This window comes from Erigeron canadensis, chromosome 1, assembly GCF_010389155.1.
Source record: "Erigeron canadensis isolate Cc75 chromosome 1, C_canadensis_v1, whole genome shotgun sequence".
Lineage (NCBI taxonomy): Eukaryota > Viridiplantae > Streptophyta > Magnoliopsida > Asterales > Asteraceae > Erigeron > Erigeron canadensis.
The window spans coordinates 7,622,041-7,639,915 of record NC_057761.1 but is presented as its reverse complement, the minus strand read 5'-3'; the positions used below and the strand labels follow the sequence as shown (position 1 = coordinate 7,639,915).

General features: G+C 33.9%; 2 protein-coding genes across 2 annotated transcripts; both read right to left on the bottom strand.

Moving 5' to 3' along the window:
• Positions 1 to 2,057: 2,057 nt before the first annotated feature.
• LOC122587818 (24-methylenesterol C-methyltransferase 2-like) lies at positions 2,058 to 3,182 on the bottom strand. The gene has a single exon (XM_043760003.1). The coding sequence runs from the start codon at positions 3,163 to 3,165 to the stop codon at positions 2,089 to 2,091; it is 1,077 nt and encodes a 358-aa protein (XP_043615938.1). The 5' UTR covers positions 3,166 to 3,182; the 3' UTR covers positions 2,058 to 2,088.
• Positions 3,183 to 5,930: 2,748 nt separating this feature from the next.
• On the bottom strand, positions 5,931 to 15,533 carry LOC122587772 (serine/threonine-protein kinase STY46-like). Its single transcript, XM_043759953.1, has 16 exons — positions 15,190 to 15,533; positions 13,997 to 14,111; positions 13,265 to 13,338; positions 12,996 to 13,118; positions 12,638 to 12,692; positions 12,355 to 12,465; positions 11,786 to 11,836; positions 11,500 to 11,669; positions 10,995 to 11,102; positions 10,787 to 10,860; positions 10,495 to 10,670; positions 9,997 to 10,092; positions 9,191 to 9,271; positions 6,966 to 7,019; positions 6,685 to 6,819; positions 5,931 to 6,179 (listed from the first exon to the last, which is right to left on the bottom strand). The coding sequence occupies exons 1-16, from the start codon at positions 15,396 to 15,398 to the stop codon at positions 6,102 to 6,104; spliced, it is 1,710 nt and encodes a 569-aa protein (XP_043615888.1). The 5' UTR covers positions 15,399 to 15,533; the 3' UTR covers positions 5,931 to 6,101.
• Between the last annotated feature and the right edge of the window lie 2,342 nt (positions 15,534 to 17,875).

Below are 17,875 nucleotides of genomic sequence, written 5' to 3'. Positions count from 1 at the left end.
TGAAGAGGCTATGCCATGAGCAAACCTATATTACGTGTCATGGTTGTGTAAGGGCTACATGTAAGTCATTCTTGCCTTATTCTTGTTCATATTGTAATTGTTTGGCGATGGTTCCTTGTGATCCATTACTACGAACTTACCAACCTAATGTTGACTTTGTTTAGTACACTTTTCAGGTAATCAAGTGAATTCAAGGGGTGATGGTTGATTGATGCTTGTGCTAGAACTTGGGCTTGGACTTACATAGATCTAGGATTCATTTGCCCCTTATTTTGCATTATGCAGTATGTACTTGTTGTTGATGTTGGATTCACCGAATCCCTTTTTATTCATATAGTTCATGTTCTACGATAATCCCATGCATACGCTATATCTTTTCAGTAATATTCTGAGCCTAGCTCGGGGTGTTACACATTATCTGTTTTCCATGTTTTCTTAGGAAACAAAAATGAAAAACAAGAGGCGTTTTCCATAACTAAAGGCCTAGTTTTCTAATTAAGACTAGTAGACTACTACACTTTGGAAAACTCATTTTTATGGTTAAATTTTTTAATTCTTTTCATTATAAAATATTCTTTGTATTTTTCACCAACAAAACATGTAAATAATAAAGTAAAGTAAAGTAACTCCCAATGCCGTCTTCCACGGGTTTTTGGGTCCCAATACCGTCTTCGATGGTGTATGAGGGAGGTTGATATGTAGACAGCCTTACTCCTACCAAAGGTAGAGAGACTGCTTCCAGGTTCTACCATAGGTACGTAGAAAAGGACCTCCAGCCTTGCTGGGCATGAGGATCGAACCCATGACCTCTGTTTCCAGAGGAATGAGCTCCAACCACTGATCCAACCCAGTTGGTTGTTTACATGTAAATAATCCAATGTGATAATGCCAAGTGTTTTTTGTTCTACATGTGTACTCTTCTCTCAAAATAATCCATCTTTAATTTTTTTGTTCTTTTTGTTTTCAAGTCAATTTAGAAATAACTAAAATGATTAGTTAACAATTAGATATGATGAGTAACAATTAGTAAACGATCATCAATTGTCGTGAGTGTGCATAATCATAGAAAACTGGTTATGTATAATCCATTTAACCTCTTGTTATTCATAAAGATAATAGTTATTTTTTCAAAAGATAATTATTTCAAATGCTTAAATTGTTTCAAAGTTCTTTACTTTGTGCAATTCATATCCCGTTTAATCATTTTACAATTGCTCATTAATTAGTGCTAGAATTTAGAGGTGATAATATCAGCTTATAGTTTTTGAAGCACCAAAAAAGCCCCCAAAAAGCTTAAGATTAAAAAATTATGTGAATAACTCATTCAATTGGAAGTTATCCAGAAAAAAAAAAGCCCAAAAAAATTAATCCTTTTTCCATCAATATACTAATCATGGAAGAAAAGAAAAAAAGATGATCGTTCATTGATTGTTACTCATATTACCTAATTGTTCATCTTTATAGTTATTTTTAAATTGACTTGAAAGAAATAAAAAATAAAAAAAAAATGAATTATTTTGAGAGAAGAATACACATGTAGGACCTAACAAAAAACACTTGGCATTATTACATTGGTCATTGATAATTCTTATTAAATGAGTAAGTGGTAAGAAAAAATAAACTATTATAGTAAAAAAATTTATAGGTGTCTATATTTAGATATAGACACTCATATTAGACTATTGTGGTAATTTTCTAAAAATAAACTTTAGTTCGAGCTAATATGCGTTTTCTCTTTTGTATCATTTCCTTGTCAAGCTTGAATTCTTTCCCTTTATCAACATTTTCTTTGTTTGATACCTTCTTCCAAATGTAAAATGTTGTCGATGAGAATAATTGAGATTAGTCTATTAATTAAGATATGAATGTGTCACCAAACACTCTGATGTTATGTGTCATACAAGACCATTAATTCGTTAATTACTAACCTACAATTACTTATCTGTAACTGTTTTTTAGGTACAATAACAAGTCTATTCCTCATTGGCACCAATGTTTAAAACCCCGAACATATGTACGTGTTAATTAGATATACATAGAGAATTTATAACACATGGTTCTTTCAATATCAAAACAGATGATGCTTAATTAAGCTTCAGGTTCCGTTTTCTCGGGTTTTCTACAAAGGATTATATACAAAGGACTAAAAATGCCCATTTCAGCTCCCCGAATATAATCAGTCATTTGCATCCGCATATCGTGAACATAAAGCGTGCCCTTGGGCATAATTCTTAGCCTCTCGAGGACCATAATCGTTATACGGCTCCTCCACACGTCAAATTTTCCCATTTGCAAGCTTAGCCACCATGGTTTCGCGGGTGGCTTTGCGTAATCTTTCTCCATCACCACCTCAAACCCCGCCTTTTTGGCAGCGTCACCAATATCAAAATATTTCCTCAACCCCGGAAAGGCATTAGCCTTTTCGATCCCTTCCACAATTTTCACGTGTTCTGGGTCTTCAATATTGTACACATCAGTAGTCACCCATTCATTTGAAACGTACATCGATCCAGGCTTCAAAACCCGAAAAATCTCGCTATAAACATCCACTAAATTTGGTGCATGAACAGTTGCATCAATAGAGTAGGCCCCATCAAAAGTGTCGCCTTGAAAAGTCATTTTTAAAAAGTTCCCTTGAATAACTTCACATTGTTTCTCCATTCCGAATTTTTTGTTTTGTGAATTTGCTTTCTTCACTTGATACTCATTTATCGTGATTCCAACAACATTACAACCCGAATGAGTAGCAATTGCACGCATCGGGCCACCCACCCCACATCCAACGTCTAGTATCGTTTGGCCCGGTTTTACTCTCATTAGATCGGCGATCGTGTCTTGGTATACTCTAATGGATTCGTTCTTCGATTTTCCAGGTATTGTTGGAGCAAAATGAAACGAGTCGCCCCATCCCCATTCGTAGATTTCGGTAACGAGGTTGTAGAAAGAATCTACAACTTCAGGGACTTTTTCGAGACTTTGGATTTTTTTAGGATGGTTGAAGAAAGAAGAGTAGTTATTGAAACTCTCTTGCACTTGTTCGCGGTCGACGGATCCTAAAGAGGAGTGTTTTTTGTCTCGTTTTTTCGGCCCGAGCTTGAATAGCAACCAGCAAAGGCCGCCAGCAGCAAGAACGGAAGAAATACAAGTAATGGCGATGGTGCCCATGATCGATTGTAAAGAAAGCTAGGGAGATAGTGAAGGAATTGTAAAAGCATGTAATAACGTTTATATATATATAGTTGATCAATTACGTACTCATTTGTAACATAAAATATCGTATACAATTTTTTTAGCTGTACATCATATTTTAACTGTTGTTCTGTATATCATTGTTATATGTTAAAAAAAATTCTTATTGTTGTTTTAAACTGTTGTTCTGTATAATACTATTGTTTTTGTTTTTCTTTTTTTTTACAAATTATTATTGTCCTGTATGAAACAAGTATACTGTTGTTGTTGTTTACAATTACAATGTTAGGTGCGTTCACATAAATACTAACTACGTTCACATAAAAACAAATTTTAGAAGTTGAGCGTTCATTTTCATGGCTAGTTGGCCGGTTTTATCATGCACTAAAATCAAAATATCTATCATATCAATTTCATAGTCATAGTCATAGTTAACCATATAATTGAGTATAAAAGTAATTTGAAGGGCGTACGGAAATAAACACTTTGTAACATATGAACAAGCGACAAGTGTTTTTCTTTATCCAATTACTAATAAAAATTTTAGGATTTGAATTTAACTATATCGGGTTGAAAATGATAGATATAAATAATTATTTAATTTTGGGAATGAAAATAATTAATTTTAGGATTTGAAGTTGATAATAATCTTTATCTGATTGGTAACTAAAAATATGAATATAATTAATTTAGCAACATATAACAAGTCCCATTAAAAAATTGCAGGCATAATATAAATAGAGCCGGTTTTGAGTTGGGTAGGGGTGGACGACTACTTAAAATAAAATAAAACTAAAATTTATGTCAATATAAGGTTAGCCTACTTGATAGAAGACATACATATTCTTGTCTATTGGGGTGTGAAGTTCACGGTTGTATCGATCCATAGGTGATTTTAAGACTATTTACGGTATTCTTTAACTTGGTCTCAATTTTAGATGTGTGGTTTCTACAGTAATATTTTTGCATTGCCAAAGCATCTTGCACCTTATATAAGAATCAGTTTTGTGAAAAATTTTAGAAAGGCTAAACAGGTTCACTTTAAGTATTGAAAGCAAATATTCAAGATTATAACAAGATAATTTTTTGAATCTAGACACTCACTTAGACAAGACTAATTACTTCATGGTAGACCCAAAAGTTATTGTAATGCAAATTGACACTGTTTGAGCAAGTGTTGGTGTTCCGCGAACAGTGACAGAAAGTAGGACCAGAAGGGAATCTGGTCCCTCCAGAATCTTAGGTTATAATTAAGAATTACGGGTGCTTAATATCCGAGGGTAAAGAAAAAAAATCATGCATATTTTCGCCCTTAAAAATTAAAAAGCATAATAATACATTTAAAAACCAAAACTAAAATGTTTTTTGACCCCTCTTGTAATGATGTTCAAGTTCCATCAGTGACCGCAGAAAACTCCTTCAGGAGAGATCGTCGTGGCTGTCTTCGGATCTAGGTCATGTTGCTGTACTGTTGTACAGCCAGACAGACTAAAGAAAAACTTCTCCCATCGCATCATTAACCGGTGGGATTCGATCGAACCTTTTCGGACAATTCCTAACGCATTGCTTGGGTCGAGTGAGTAAAGACCGGCTACCTATAATATAAAGATCCCTCAATTGACCCACCACCTGCCTAACTACTGGTAGCATTTTGGTGGCTGAGAGAGCTGATGGCCAACCAATTAGGGGAAGACGCAAAAGACCATTACTAATTCTGACAAAATCAGATTCCTTACTTTTAAGCACAAACCATACCAATAGTGAACCAGACAGTTTGACACTTGCCTCTTGGAGTACGACGTCATCGCCAAACCAGCTATAAGTCTGACAAATGGATATCTTATTCCTGGATTCATTTCCAGTTCTTATGATGCCTATGTTCAAAAGACACGCCACTGAATCCATCGTTCAGCTCCATATGCAAAGCCTCTACAGCTCAGATCAGTGTAGAGCCTGTTGTCAATCTATGTAAATTTTTTCAAACTCCAAATGCTCCACCCATCGGCTATTTCTTGTATCAAACACCCATAAGCATAGCCAATCAACTTCCAGGAAAGATCAATTAATTTGGTTGGAAACATAAGAACTAAATTAATGTCAGCAACAAACTAAGTCAACAGATCAACTGAAATATCAGCGACAAGCCGACAACCCAAGTCAACAGATCAATTTGTTTATAGTTTCTAAGGTAAGTAAAGGTCTTTTTGGAAACATATTTTGTAGGCACTTGCAACTCTGAGTAAATAAGCTTCAAGGACCCATCTGGGTAACGAGACGATGACCCTACAAACTGGAATCGGAGACCTGTAACTTTTAACACTATGGACTAATTGGGTGTGTTCCATGTTACCTACTGGATTGTGAAAATTCTTTGCATAATCATCTTGTTCACTTGTTTACCACGATTCAAACGTAATTTTAATTTTGTCTTTCCATATGGCATCAATCCTCTTATTCAATACATTCCGTATCATCAAAATAATTTATCGATGCCATATTTTCAAGTGTTTAGTTTTCTTTTCCAGGATAGCATAAACAAATGGATCCGATACATATATCTTATAGCATATATATATACAATAGATAACTGATTATAGTGTAACATTTCATTTTATTGCATGAAAGAATATAATAGAAAGAAATCCCCCCCCTCTCAGTCTAAAAGATACATGCCCTTCAATTATGTTTTGTAGTATTGCATACAAGAAACCACATGCATAATATTCAAGGATAAACAAGTGTTTTCCTAAAAACGTAATAACAATTATAGCAATTTGCAACTGTATGTAGACACGATTGTACATTTTTCTAAAATTACAAGATAGGATTCAAGACAGACAAAGTATAACCCGATAAATCATTAGTATCTTACATGTGCTCACGTAGCTGAGTGAAAACGTTGCCACGTCAGTTTAATGATGACCCCGTCTAAGTAGAGATAGAAATCTGCCTGTTGCTTTCTCTGTCCGCTGTTCTTCCTTATTTTCAATCTGGCAAAGTATTGTGCAAATATCAGGTTGAAAAATCTTAGGCTGTGTTTGATTTCAACTGAAAACTATGGTTCAGCACCAAGTGCTGCACTAATGCTAAATCTAACTAATTCCATCCCTATATATATGCATTTAAATTTTTCAATATATTTGGCGACTGGAAGTTCTTTTTCAAGCTTAAGATATGCATTTGACTTGAAATATCTATATGCTAAATGTTTTAAGCATATCAGTCATTCTTCTATATGGATTTCTATGTTGGGAAGGTGCTTGTTTGCAGTCACCTATGGCCAGCGGTTCCATTTTCCTAAGTGCCAGAAAGTGAAGCGTTCAAATCATAAAAACAATTTTGGCAAAATGAGAAGGGAATGCTGCCTAATAGTCTTTCTTTTCCAAAGCCGCATATTTAAAAGCGGATAATACTATTTTTAAATTGCTTTAAGACTTGGAATGACAAATAGCAGGGGAACACTTAAGCATAAATGGACTAAGATTAGCAGCGTACCTCGTTAGCTATAATTGTCAGAATATCTATTATCTCGGTGAAGTCGGGTCTTAAATTTGGATCTTTTTGCCAACATCTTCCAAGCAGTTCAGCAAGCTTTGGGTGGGTATTCTTTGGGATGGTAGGCCGTAAGCCCTGAAATATTAGAATATCAGTATGCTCTTATCTGTAAACTTATATATAAGACACACATCCTCTATCCCACGATACTGAAGATTGCAAATTTCATGGAACAAAGGGATTATAACTTATAAGTTGAAGCTGTATAACAAAATCTTTACCTTTTGAACCACTCCAATAGCTGCCTGTACTGGGGTCAAGTATTCGTATGGAAGCTGCACAAACAATATAGATGAACATGAATAGGTGGTCTGGAGTCATGTTTTCTTACAAGAAGTGTGTATACAACTAAAGTTTACTTTTAGATGGAATTCTTGGTTTGGTTTTTGGATTGAAATCACCGTCTTCTTGATAAAGATGCATTTTAGTTTTAAGCAAGTATTTGAGAATGATTCAAATTATAGTGTTTCTGTTACTATAAAAAAGAATATGTGATGCCTCTTGAATTTTCATATATGTCGATAGTTTATAGACTTGTAGTCTCTAAGAAGTTGCAGGCTCCAACAATATTACCCCTACCACATAGTTAACATAACAAAGAACCACACGAGAATAACATGCTTTACATTAAAAGAACTAAAGAAGTCATTTTAGATATCTTTCCTAGACCTTCTATTCTTCTAATCAAGCTTAAAGCTTCTTAAAACTATACATAATTGATTTATTCTAAGAAGCTTAAGGGATATATCTTAAAGAGAAGAAGAGCTGATGAGGATAGAAACAAATTAGTCCAACATGGAGTTGTATCGTCTGGTGAGTGGTGAAACCACAAAAACATGGAGTCGTATCGTCTTCACCCTCCCACCTTGTCTTCCCTAGAGCAGAAAAAGGTTCCCTAGTTCCCTAGATATGACTAGGGTTGTCTCTTGTTTAACCCGCACCTGTCTTAGCTAGAGTGGAAGACGAATTTTATGATTGAGGCATTAAGTTGTACCTCAATGAAAGAGGCTTTTCATTAGGTCTCATGTTCATTCTCTCGTTGCCTTGTGGTTTTGTAAAAGAATTTGTGTGTATTTAATTTGATTGTATTAACATGTTCATGGGGATGGATTTGAATTATATATATAATTTGCTTTAAATGTCGTTGATTTCGGTTATACATAACGCATGCTCGCATTTTATTTTACTTAATAAGGTTTTTAATAAAATCAATTTAAAGTCAATCAAAAACGCAAGTATTCATTATATTTTCAAATAATACTATATTATATGATTTGATTTTTCTTAAAGGGTTTAGTAACTTTTACATTTTTCCTATTGTGTGAATGTAACTTTCATTTCCTTGTATGTAACTAACCCGCTAAATTGAACGATTAATGTAAAAGTGTAAACTTGGTAAATCATATGAGCTGCCACGTAGAAGTTTTTGATTGGTCAACGTAAAAATTTTACATTAATCGTGGTTAGTTACATATAATGAACCAAATAAAAATTACATTCACACATTAGGAAAAATGTAAAAGTTACTTACCCCCCAACACCCCTAGATACTTAACCCTTTTTGAAATACATAAATTAATCATTTTTTAAGCATTTAGCTTTCATCAGTAATATCTCACAAAATAAGAATTTAATTTTCATATTTCATTTCTAATTTAAAAATTTTATTGGCGGGAATATACAAATTGTTGAATAAAAACCCAAACTCTCCGACTCGTGCAACACAAGGAATAATTTGTTTCTATCTAATTCATCGGCTGAAAGTTTACTTGGTGTGCTTCTTCTCCTTAAGATATCCCTTAAGCTTCTCAGAATGAATTAATTATGTATAGTTTTAAGAAGCTTTAAGCTTGATTATTAGAATAGAAGGTCTAGGAAAGATATCTAAAATTACTTCTTTTAATGTAAAGCATGTTATTTTAGTGTGGCTCGTTATGTTCTCTGTGGTGGGGGTATTGTTGAAGCCTGCAACTTCTTAGAGACTACAAATCTATAAATTATCGACACCTATAATAATTCAAGAGGCATCACATATTCTTTTTTATAGTAACGGAACAAACCATAATTTGAATCATTCTCAAATACTTGCTTAAAACTAAAATGCATCTTTATGAAGAAGAATGTGATTTCAATCCAAAAATCAAACCAAGGATTCCATCTAAAACTAAACTTATATACTAAGTGTACATAAAATAAGCGAATGTAACCACCACCAAGATGACTTAATGGTAAGGAGTCCTGTTTTCTTACTAGAACTCTCAAGTCTAAAACCTTCCAAGCTAATATTCTGAGGGTGGCTATGGAAATAATCACGGGGATACCCCCGCTTAGGCTCCATACATTTGAGTCGAAAAGACTTGTCGCCCCCGGTAAACCCGAAAAGAGAAAACCTCATTCATTCATTACAAAATAGACTAAAGTGAATGTGATGAATAAAAGGTAATACCTTTCCGGTTAGCAACTCCCATAATACAATGCCGAAACTGAAAACATCGGCCTTAAGATCATAGGGCTTGTGTTCAATAACCTTCATTTGTAAAAGTAAGTATCTTAGAATGAAGTCTTTGTACACTTTACAATAAAGAAATAGGGACTTTTCACATTGAAGTTTAACATATAATTGCTATTTTCATTGAAAATATAAAAGATTTAAGTGTACTAAATATCATTCACGGGAAAAACAAACGCTGATTTAACATTCATGTAAGGAAAGAAATTATCTTTACAGGTAAGTCAAGTTTAAGATGCATATAGTTTAATGTTTACTCCATAGGTTAACAAATAATAGAAACCACAAGGGTGTAGCCTAATCGCCAAGAGTGAAGATACCTAGAGGTCACAAGTTCGAATCCTAGGAGCAAAAATATAAATGGGTCATAGAATGGGTCAGATATCAAAGTTAACCACACAAAAAAACAGATAGCAGGGGTGACAATCTAAGTTATCTAACCCATATATTTCAAAATAGTCAAGCGGGTCAGGGAGGGAAGCAGTCAAACAGTTTGGAAGCTGCATTTTGAAGCTTATAGGCTCTTATTTTTAAGTTTTGTTTAAAGATTTATATTACCATTGTAAAACTATTACTATCTCAATTATAGTTAATACATTCTTTATCAATAAATTTAGTTTTTAATGTCAAATAAAACCCGTCCAACCTGAATATGTTTTGACCCATTACCCAACCCATGCCCATCTTGTTACCTCATGTTAAGAAACAAAACATCACAAAGAAAATTGATGCAAATGAGACACCTCGGGAGCCATCCACCGATATGTTCCAGTTTCTGCGGTCATGACACCAGTCTGAGCCTTCACTCTGGCCACACCAAAATCAGCTACTTTAACGACCTGAATATGAAACAACACATATTTTAGGCTGAGCATCATGAAGAATAATTTGAAACTCTAGTCTACTATAATTGAGACTACCCTGGCATTATGTTAATATCAGTTAACTTCATCTAAGCAATACATTCTGGCCCATCACGTAACTTCTGAGTGACTTTTATTTGTTTATACCATTTCATGTCTCCATTTGGTTTCTACCATTTAATTAAAGGTGAAACAAACACATAAAATGGTTACAGGTTTCATTTATAAATGTAAGAATAAAGAATGCTTTTGTATAAAATTAACTTTATTTGTCCTAGACCATTCACCATGGTGGTTCTTAGAGCTCGTAGCCCTCAAAACTGGTTGTATAAAAAAATTACCTATTTTTTTTTAAAATATATAGAAGTAGCAACTTACATCATTTTCATCCATCAGAAGATTTGCAGCCTTCAAGTCCCTGTGTATTATATTATTCTGGTGCAGGTAGTTCATCCCTCTCGATATATCAATTGCAACCTTGATTAATATTGGAAGCTTAAATGTACCCTTTCGTTTGTGCAAATAATCGTACACACTTCCCCCACTCATAAACTCTGTTACAGCAAAGTGATAAACGGTTATCAAAAAAAACGTTGCTAGCTCTTCAATTAAAGAAAAAGTTATCAAAGATATTATATCACATATTTCAATAGTAGCATTTAGGACTAACCAGTTACAATGCACAAGCTTGAAGGTTTGGTGCATGCTCCGATGAACTGGACAACATTTTTATGCCGTATCTTCCTGCACATAAAATTTATATACACAAGCATATAAGAAAATAAAAGTTGGATGCTGTAAGAATTATAAATATCTGGAGCTCCTGCAGTCCAGATTTTGAAAAGCAAAAGCTTCACCGGGTAATTTTGATAGCAAACCTCATGATATAAACTTCTTGTGCAAACTCCTGCTGCATCTCTGTGGTTATGTTCTCGGCCTTAAGCATCTTGATAGCCACCTCTTGACTATGATATGTACCTTTATATCTAAATTTAAACATATACAAGATGTCAAGTTGATAACCCCAAATAGCATATATCAATCCATCCCAATATAAATGAGCCTTTTGATTGACATTTGATACTAACATAGTTACTTGTCATTTGCGTATGTAAATCATTGTAAACTTGTAATGTAGTTTTGAAGCTAAATTATTGTCACATTCAGAAGAAATTATCTTTATAAGGCGTTTTCGAAGAATTGATCCATTGTGTGTGGAGTTTGATGAACAATACGATTTGATCATAATTTAGATAGCTAACGTTGATTAATGGAGATTACGTAAATCAAGTTATCTAAATAGGTGTATAATGGAAGAGATTGCCTTGTTTATTCACTCATTTAATTTAAGGATGAGGGTGTATACTGTCAAAGAAGACTTACAGATCACCATAAGATCCAGATGCAACTTTGTGCTCCAGCGTCAAAAACTGACGATCAATTTCCCATTCATCTGTTCCATCACTCGGTATTCTTAAGTGACCGATTTCTGAAATTTTTCCTGTTTGGTCTTGCTCACTTACAGATGAACGCTGATCTGACCAAGAATGTCTCTGCACAGAAGTCGTATACATGAGAATTCAATTATAAAATGTGACTAACTGAAACACATCAATTAAATGGAAACTACGTTGACATGATACTATGACAGATCTCTGCACATACTTACCTCAAGCTTAATAAGTTTTCTCTCTAATGCATCTCGGAGCTGTTCAACTTCCTGAAAATATATACCAAGACAGTTCCATTAAAACTATAGTTACTTTGATTGTAGCATCTGTGGAAGCCCAACATAGCTTGCACCTATAACTGTCCTGAACAAGTTGGATCATTGTAATGATATATATTATTGGTCAGATATATGAAACTTTACTTTATTGATTAAATTTTAAGAAAATCACTTCAAACTATTTTGAATAAAACTTTATCGAAACCTTAATTGATGTTTAATTGATCTTGGACGATGAAATGATTATCCTAACCAAAAAGACGGGGCCTTCAACATCAAGACTTGTTATTTATGATCCTCTGTTCGCAAGACTTGATTTAAAACTGAAGTACTATGAAGTCATGTATCAAAACAATATATTTTCATTCTAGCACTCAGTCAAACTTGGACACTTGATTGACAAACACATGATTAGCACAAGGCTGAATATGCAACAATTACCGGTTCATACTTCCACTTCAAATTAAATATATACTCCACAGTACAAGTTAAAGAGGGGAATAAGATACCTCATATGGCCAACCATCAACGACAAAAACATCTAATGAGTAGTGATCTATTGTAGAAAAGGCGTGTGCTTCCTGGATATTCAGTCCTACTTCAGCCAGTAAGCATGTCAACTGCAAATTTTGCGTATCCAGATATTCAAAAGTGAAAACACAGAGCATCCACCATTGGAAAATGGTAAAGATAATAGTGCTCTCCCATGAAATTCTTATGACAGAACCATGTGAAAAATAAGAAAGGTCGTCTATGTACGAATACAAATATTATGTAAAAGGATGTAAGTACCTGATTCAGAAGCTTTGGTTTGTCATCTGTTGAGAAGGTTATTTCATGCATTGGCCTATATATTACAAAAAAGGGTAAGAGTTTATGCCAAGAAAACATTGAAGAAAACAAATGGCATTTAAACAGATATTACATGTTGATATATTGTACATATACTGCACTTATTACTGCAAATGCATTTTGGATAATGTCATCTAATGCGGTATAATAACTCCTCTGCACTAACTCTTATGACATGCTACTATTAAAGCGCATTTACTGTTATAATTAAAATCTTAACAGGGGAAACCACTTATAATTAAGACTTTTTTTTGTTACTTGTACTTTTTCCATAGCAGAAATAGTATCACTAATATACCTGGAAACGCTTGTGTTGCTATTTACAGCACTACTATTCCCATCCTTAGCGGATGGCTCCTTTGTTTCAAGTGCAAGGGCTTCAAGATTTGGCGACGACCCAAAGGTAGGTGGTGGATGAATGCTGTCATAAAATTTAAAAGACATTTAACGTTTAACGGGCCAGAAGAAGAATAGAAAGAATTTGAGGAACACCCCTATAAAAGTTTGATATGCTAAGAAAATAATAGACGTTGGTAGGTTATAATATCTACGTATCAAACGTTGTACCTTTGGGATATTTGCTTCCCAGGTGAGCTGCAATTCAATGCATCATCTGAGTTACAGTCAGTCACTGGGAAAACCTGCATATGGGTACGTAATACTGTTTAGACCTCATATAGCAACCAAAATATTATTATAAATCAAAAAACTATAATATTCAACCAAAATAAACATAATGAGACAACAAGAAAGAATTAACACAAAAGAATATATGTTTTAAATGTGTATAAACAGTTAAACACAATACATAGTTGCCTGTCTTAGTTGTCAGCTTTACAAAAGCTTACAGCAGTAAGAGGAAAATGGGTTCAAAAATTAAACATACTGTTGCCACAAATGCACTAGCAAGATCATTCGGACGTACCAAATTGTCACATAATTAACTTTCAACAAGCTAAAGATGTAAATGATCAATGACTAATAAAAAAAATGTTTGTGACATGACAAAACTGATCCACATTATGCAAAACGTAAGGAGAAGACCAATTAACCAATTCTTTTGTATCCAAAACTGTGCTATGGCTGCGCTTAAAGGTACATAAATGGGCATAGCACATGTATATTGGATACTCACCAAAGAAAAGCATTTTAAGATAGAGTAACACGTAAACTGGCCAAGGTTGACAACATATCTAATTAGAGATTACTTCTTGGGATAGAATGAGAATGACTGTGAGTGAAAGCTAACATTTTGCTGTAAGATTTGAGTTGGAATCACTGTTAAACATATAAATGCACCTGTACTAGCCGGACGTCGAATGCAGGTCCATTAGCAGGATCATGTGCTAAACTCAGTAACCGCTTGTGCAAGAGTACATCTTCAGCCCTTTCAACATTTACATCAAGTGCATACCTTCAATTGAAAATAAGCATGTGGGATAAATGAAAATAAGTTATTCAGCTTTCATTTGTTAATTGCATGCATGGAAAATATAGAGTAAACAAAGTCTACCAAACATTTGACTTTCAACTTTAGTTTCCAAAACCATCAAAATATATAAAGGCATAATGAGCATATTCCAAGTTCCAAGTTGTATTAAAAGTAAGTGGCACTCCAAGGGAAACATATAAAAATACATATACAATCTAATTGTTTAACAACTAAACTAATTAAACAATGCTGTTCATGATCAACTTATAATAAATAATATTTTAAAAGATATCCAAATAATGAAATCTTCCAAAACAATGTTATATTGTTATGTAAGATCTAACAAAAAAAAAATTACCTTCTTCCACAAATTTGAGGTTTTTATTCCTTTTCGCTTGATATATTCGACGATGACGATTAACGGATAACCAGCTGATTATTGGTGTATCACAGTCAATGACAAAGCCAACAAGTTATATAAGTGGGGTCATTTTTTTATAAATTTATGGATAAGCCTTTAAAGGTTATATTGTAAATTGCTTGTTAGATATAATGTTATATACATAAGACTTAGCATTCAAGTTTGTAGATTTGTTGAGTTAAAAGTTCCATAATGATTTGATTTTCCTATTTGATAGTAAGCAAGGGGGTCACTAGACAAATTGAGAGGAGACAATATTGTAATATGTAGATGGGGTTGAGTTTGAGTGGGGTCAATTGACCCCTCTAAACATATAGTGCCTCCATCTTCACAAATTCAACAACCAGCATAAAGTAAGTAAATCACGTAACAGTATACTTAAAAGATAAGTAAATCATGTAACATTATAATTAAAAAAACTACTTGATAAGATTTTTTTTTAAAAAATGTCTCTTGAAATTGTAAGAACAAACACTATTAACAGTACATTTCTTAAAAAACATGATACACAATTTGTTTTGGAAAATTAGGCATATACATATACATAAAAGTTAACAAATCCGATAAAAGTAATATCTTTTAGAAAAAAATCATTAGGGCTATTTAATAAATATAAAATAAATTGAAAAAGATCATCACCTGTTGGGGAGACGATTAAAGTGAGCCAAAAGATCATCATCAAAACCAGGTTGTTTTGCTTCTTCATTATCGGATTCTTTAAGACGCCGAAGAACCTCATTGTATACTTGTAGTTTCTGTATCTGATGCCGGTTGTTGCCATTCGAAAACGGCCGAGGAGCTTCACCAATATTCATACTATCACAACTCTCATTATCCACGGTCACCATATATACACACACAATACAAATATTAATTACTCAATATAGTTTTTTTGTAATATTGACGTGAATATATATTTTTCTTATGAGATCCAGGATATTAATTACCCTTCCAAAGTAGCAACATAAAATAAAAATGGCAACTCACGGCATTCATGCCTTATTGTTTCTCTCGGTTTTCATAATATTTATATGCATATATGTGGGTGCAGTGGTGGGAGGAATACGTTTTTTTCTTTTTTTCGAGTTAATTGCAAGATTGGTCCCGTGGTTTACCCATTTTCGTGGTTTATATTCCTGTTAAGTTTTTTAAATAAATCCGTCCAAACTTGTTATATTCTTTGCAAGTTACGTCCCTGTGGCTAATTACGTTATTGTTTGGCCGCTAAGTCGACGCACGTGAGCTGCAAGTGAGGGCAATTTTGTAATCTGTCACCCACAAACAGGTTTGTAATTGCACGATCCGTCCCTGTGGTTTGTCCATTTTAGTGATTTACATCTCTACTCAAGAATTTTCGATGAATAGATTCAAAGTACGCAAATTTGTTGCATGTTCCATCCCTGTGGTTGATGTCGTCAAATTTTTTCCGTTAAATGGAATCACGTGCCATAAAAAGTTTGATGGGTTTTTCGAAAATTTGCAAACCGTCATTGATTTTTTGACGGTGGAATTAAACAACATTTAGGGTATACAGCTAAGCAAACCAATTGATAGGTTGGTTAAAAATGCAAAATCTGCATTGATGAGCTTCTCCATTGAAACCAACCACCACCAAGCTCTCGCCATTACCACCACCACAAACCACAAACCAAGTTGTTCTTAAACCCAATCGCGGACCGCCACTGATTAGTGTGTCTCTATTACCCGAACAACTACTTTGTATGTTTATATATATATATATATATAGACACACACACTTATAGGATTCTACGAATTTACATATATATATTAACATATATACCCAGTATATATATATGGAATTATGGGCCTTTTTGCTTTATACTTGGATGTGTATTAATATGTAGTGTCTTTTTGTTCGAGCCTTAATAACCTAAATATCACAAGAATTAATTTCAAATATAATTGGATGAGAAAGAAATTGAATAAAGAGGAATTTGATGATCTGTGAAAGATAGATGAAAATAACATGGAAAGAAAAACTGAATTGATTTTGGTAGAGTCGTAAGAAGTAAGAAAGAGAAAAAAAAATAGGTGTAGGATTGGGGAGAATGTACGAAAATACCTTCACATGTGTGGCACGTGATTCCATTTAACATAAAAAAATCGACTACATCAACCACAGGGATGGAACATGCAACAAATTTGCGTACTTTGGATCTATTTCACAAAAATTCTTAAGTAGGAATGTAAATCACTAAAATGGACAAACAACAGGGACGAATCGTGAAATTACAAAGTTGTTTGTGGGTGACAGATTATAAAACTGTCCTCACGTGCATCGACTTAACGGGCAGATAATAACGTTGTTAGCCACAAGGACATAACTTGCAAAGAACATGACAAGTTTGGACGGATTTGTTTAAAAAAACTTAACATGGAAGTAAACCACGAAAATGGGTAAACCACAAGGACAAATCCTGCAATTAACTCTTTTTCTATTTTAAATCCTAGCATCGTATTCGCGTAATGCGAAAGTGGTGACAACAACCACGGTCTGCAGTGATTGGTAGCGATGACAACTATGGTGTACGCTGGTGCAAATATAATTAATGTAACGGTGGTAGTGAACATATTTTAGAAGATAAAGGCTTAGGGTATAAAAGTAATTCATTAAGTAGGGTAATTAGGTGATTTCTTATAAGTAATAAAGAAGTAATGTTCATTAAGTGTAAATTGGTCATTTCCAAACTTTTCTTTTTCTAACTTTTCAATAAGATGATATAATTTTTATAATGTAATAATAAATATGTAATTTGTTTTAATGGGATCGTGTTAAAAGGGTTTATGATAACACATTCCCATTTAAACTTTCTAAGAGGAAACCCTACTTTGTTAAGGTTTGAACCTGAAACCTTAGAGGGTAAAAGTCTTTAGCCCACTTTGAAAAAACTGGTAGAACAAAACAACCATATATAATTCCTTTTGTTTTTGAGGTTGGCACTATTGCATTTAGTATCATTATACTAGATTCGTGCTCACGTTATACGACGGTGATGGTAGTAAGTAGCAACACCTGGAATGTGGTGGCGGCGGTGACCGAGGGTGGTAGCGGTGGTGGTGGTGGCGATTATGGTGATGTGGTTATTAATATAAAAGTAATTGATGTAAAAGAGGTAATGTAATTATTTTTAAATGTTGAATAATCTATATTATAAATTATTTCATTAATACGAGTAAGATTATAAATATACTAAAACTAATGACACATGCGATGTGGTGGTGTAATGGCAGCGGAGGTGGTGGTGGTGGTGTGCCCCGGTAGCAACGGTGGTGGTGGTGGCGGTGACGGGTGGAGGTGGTGACG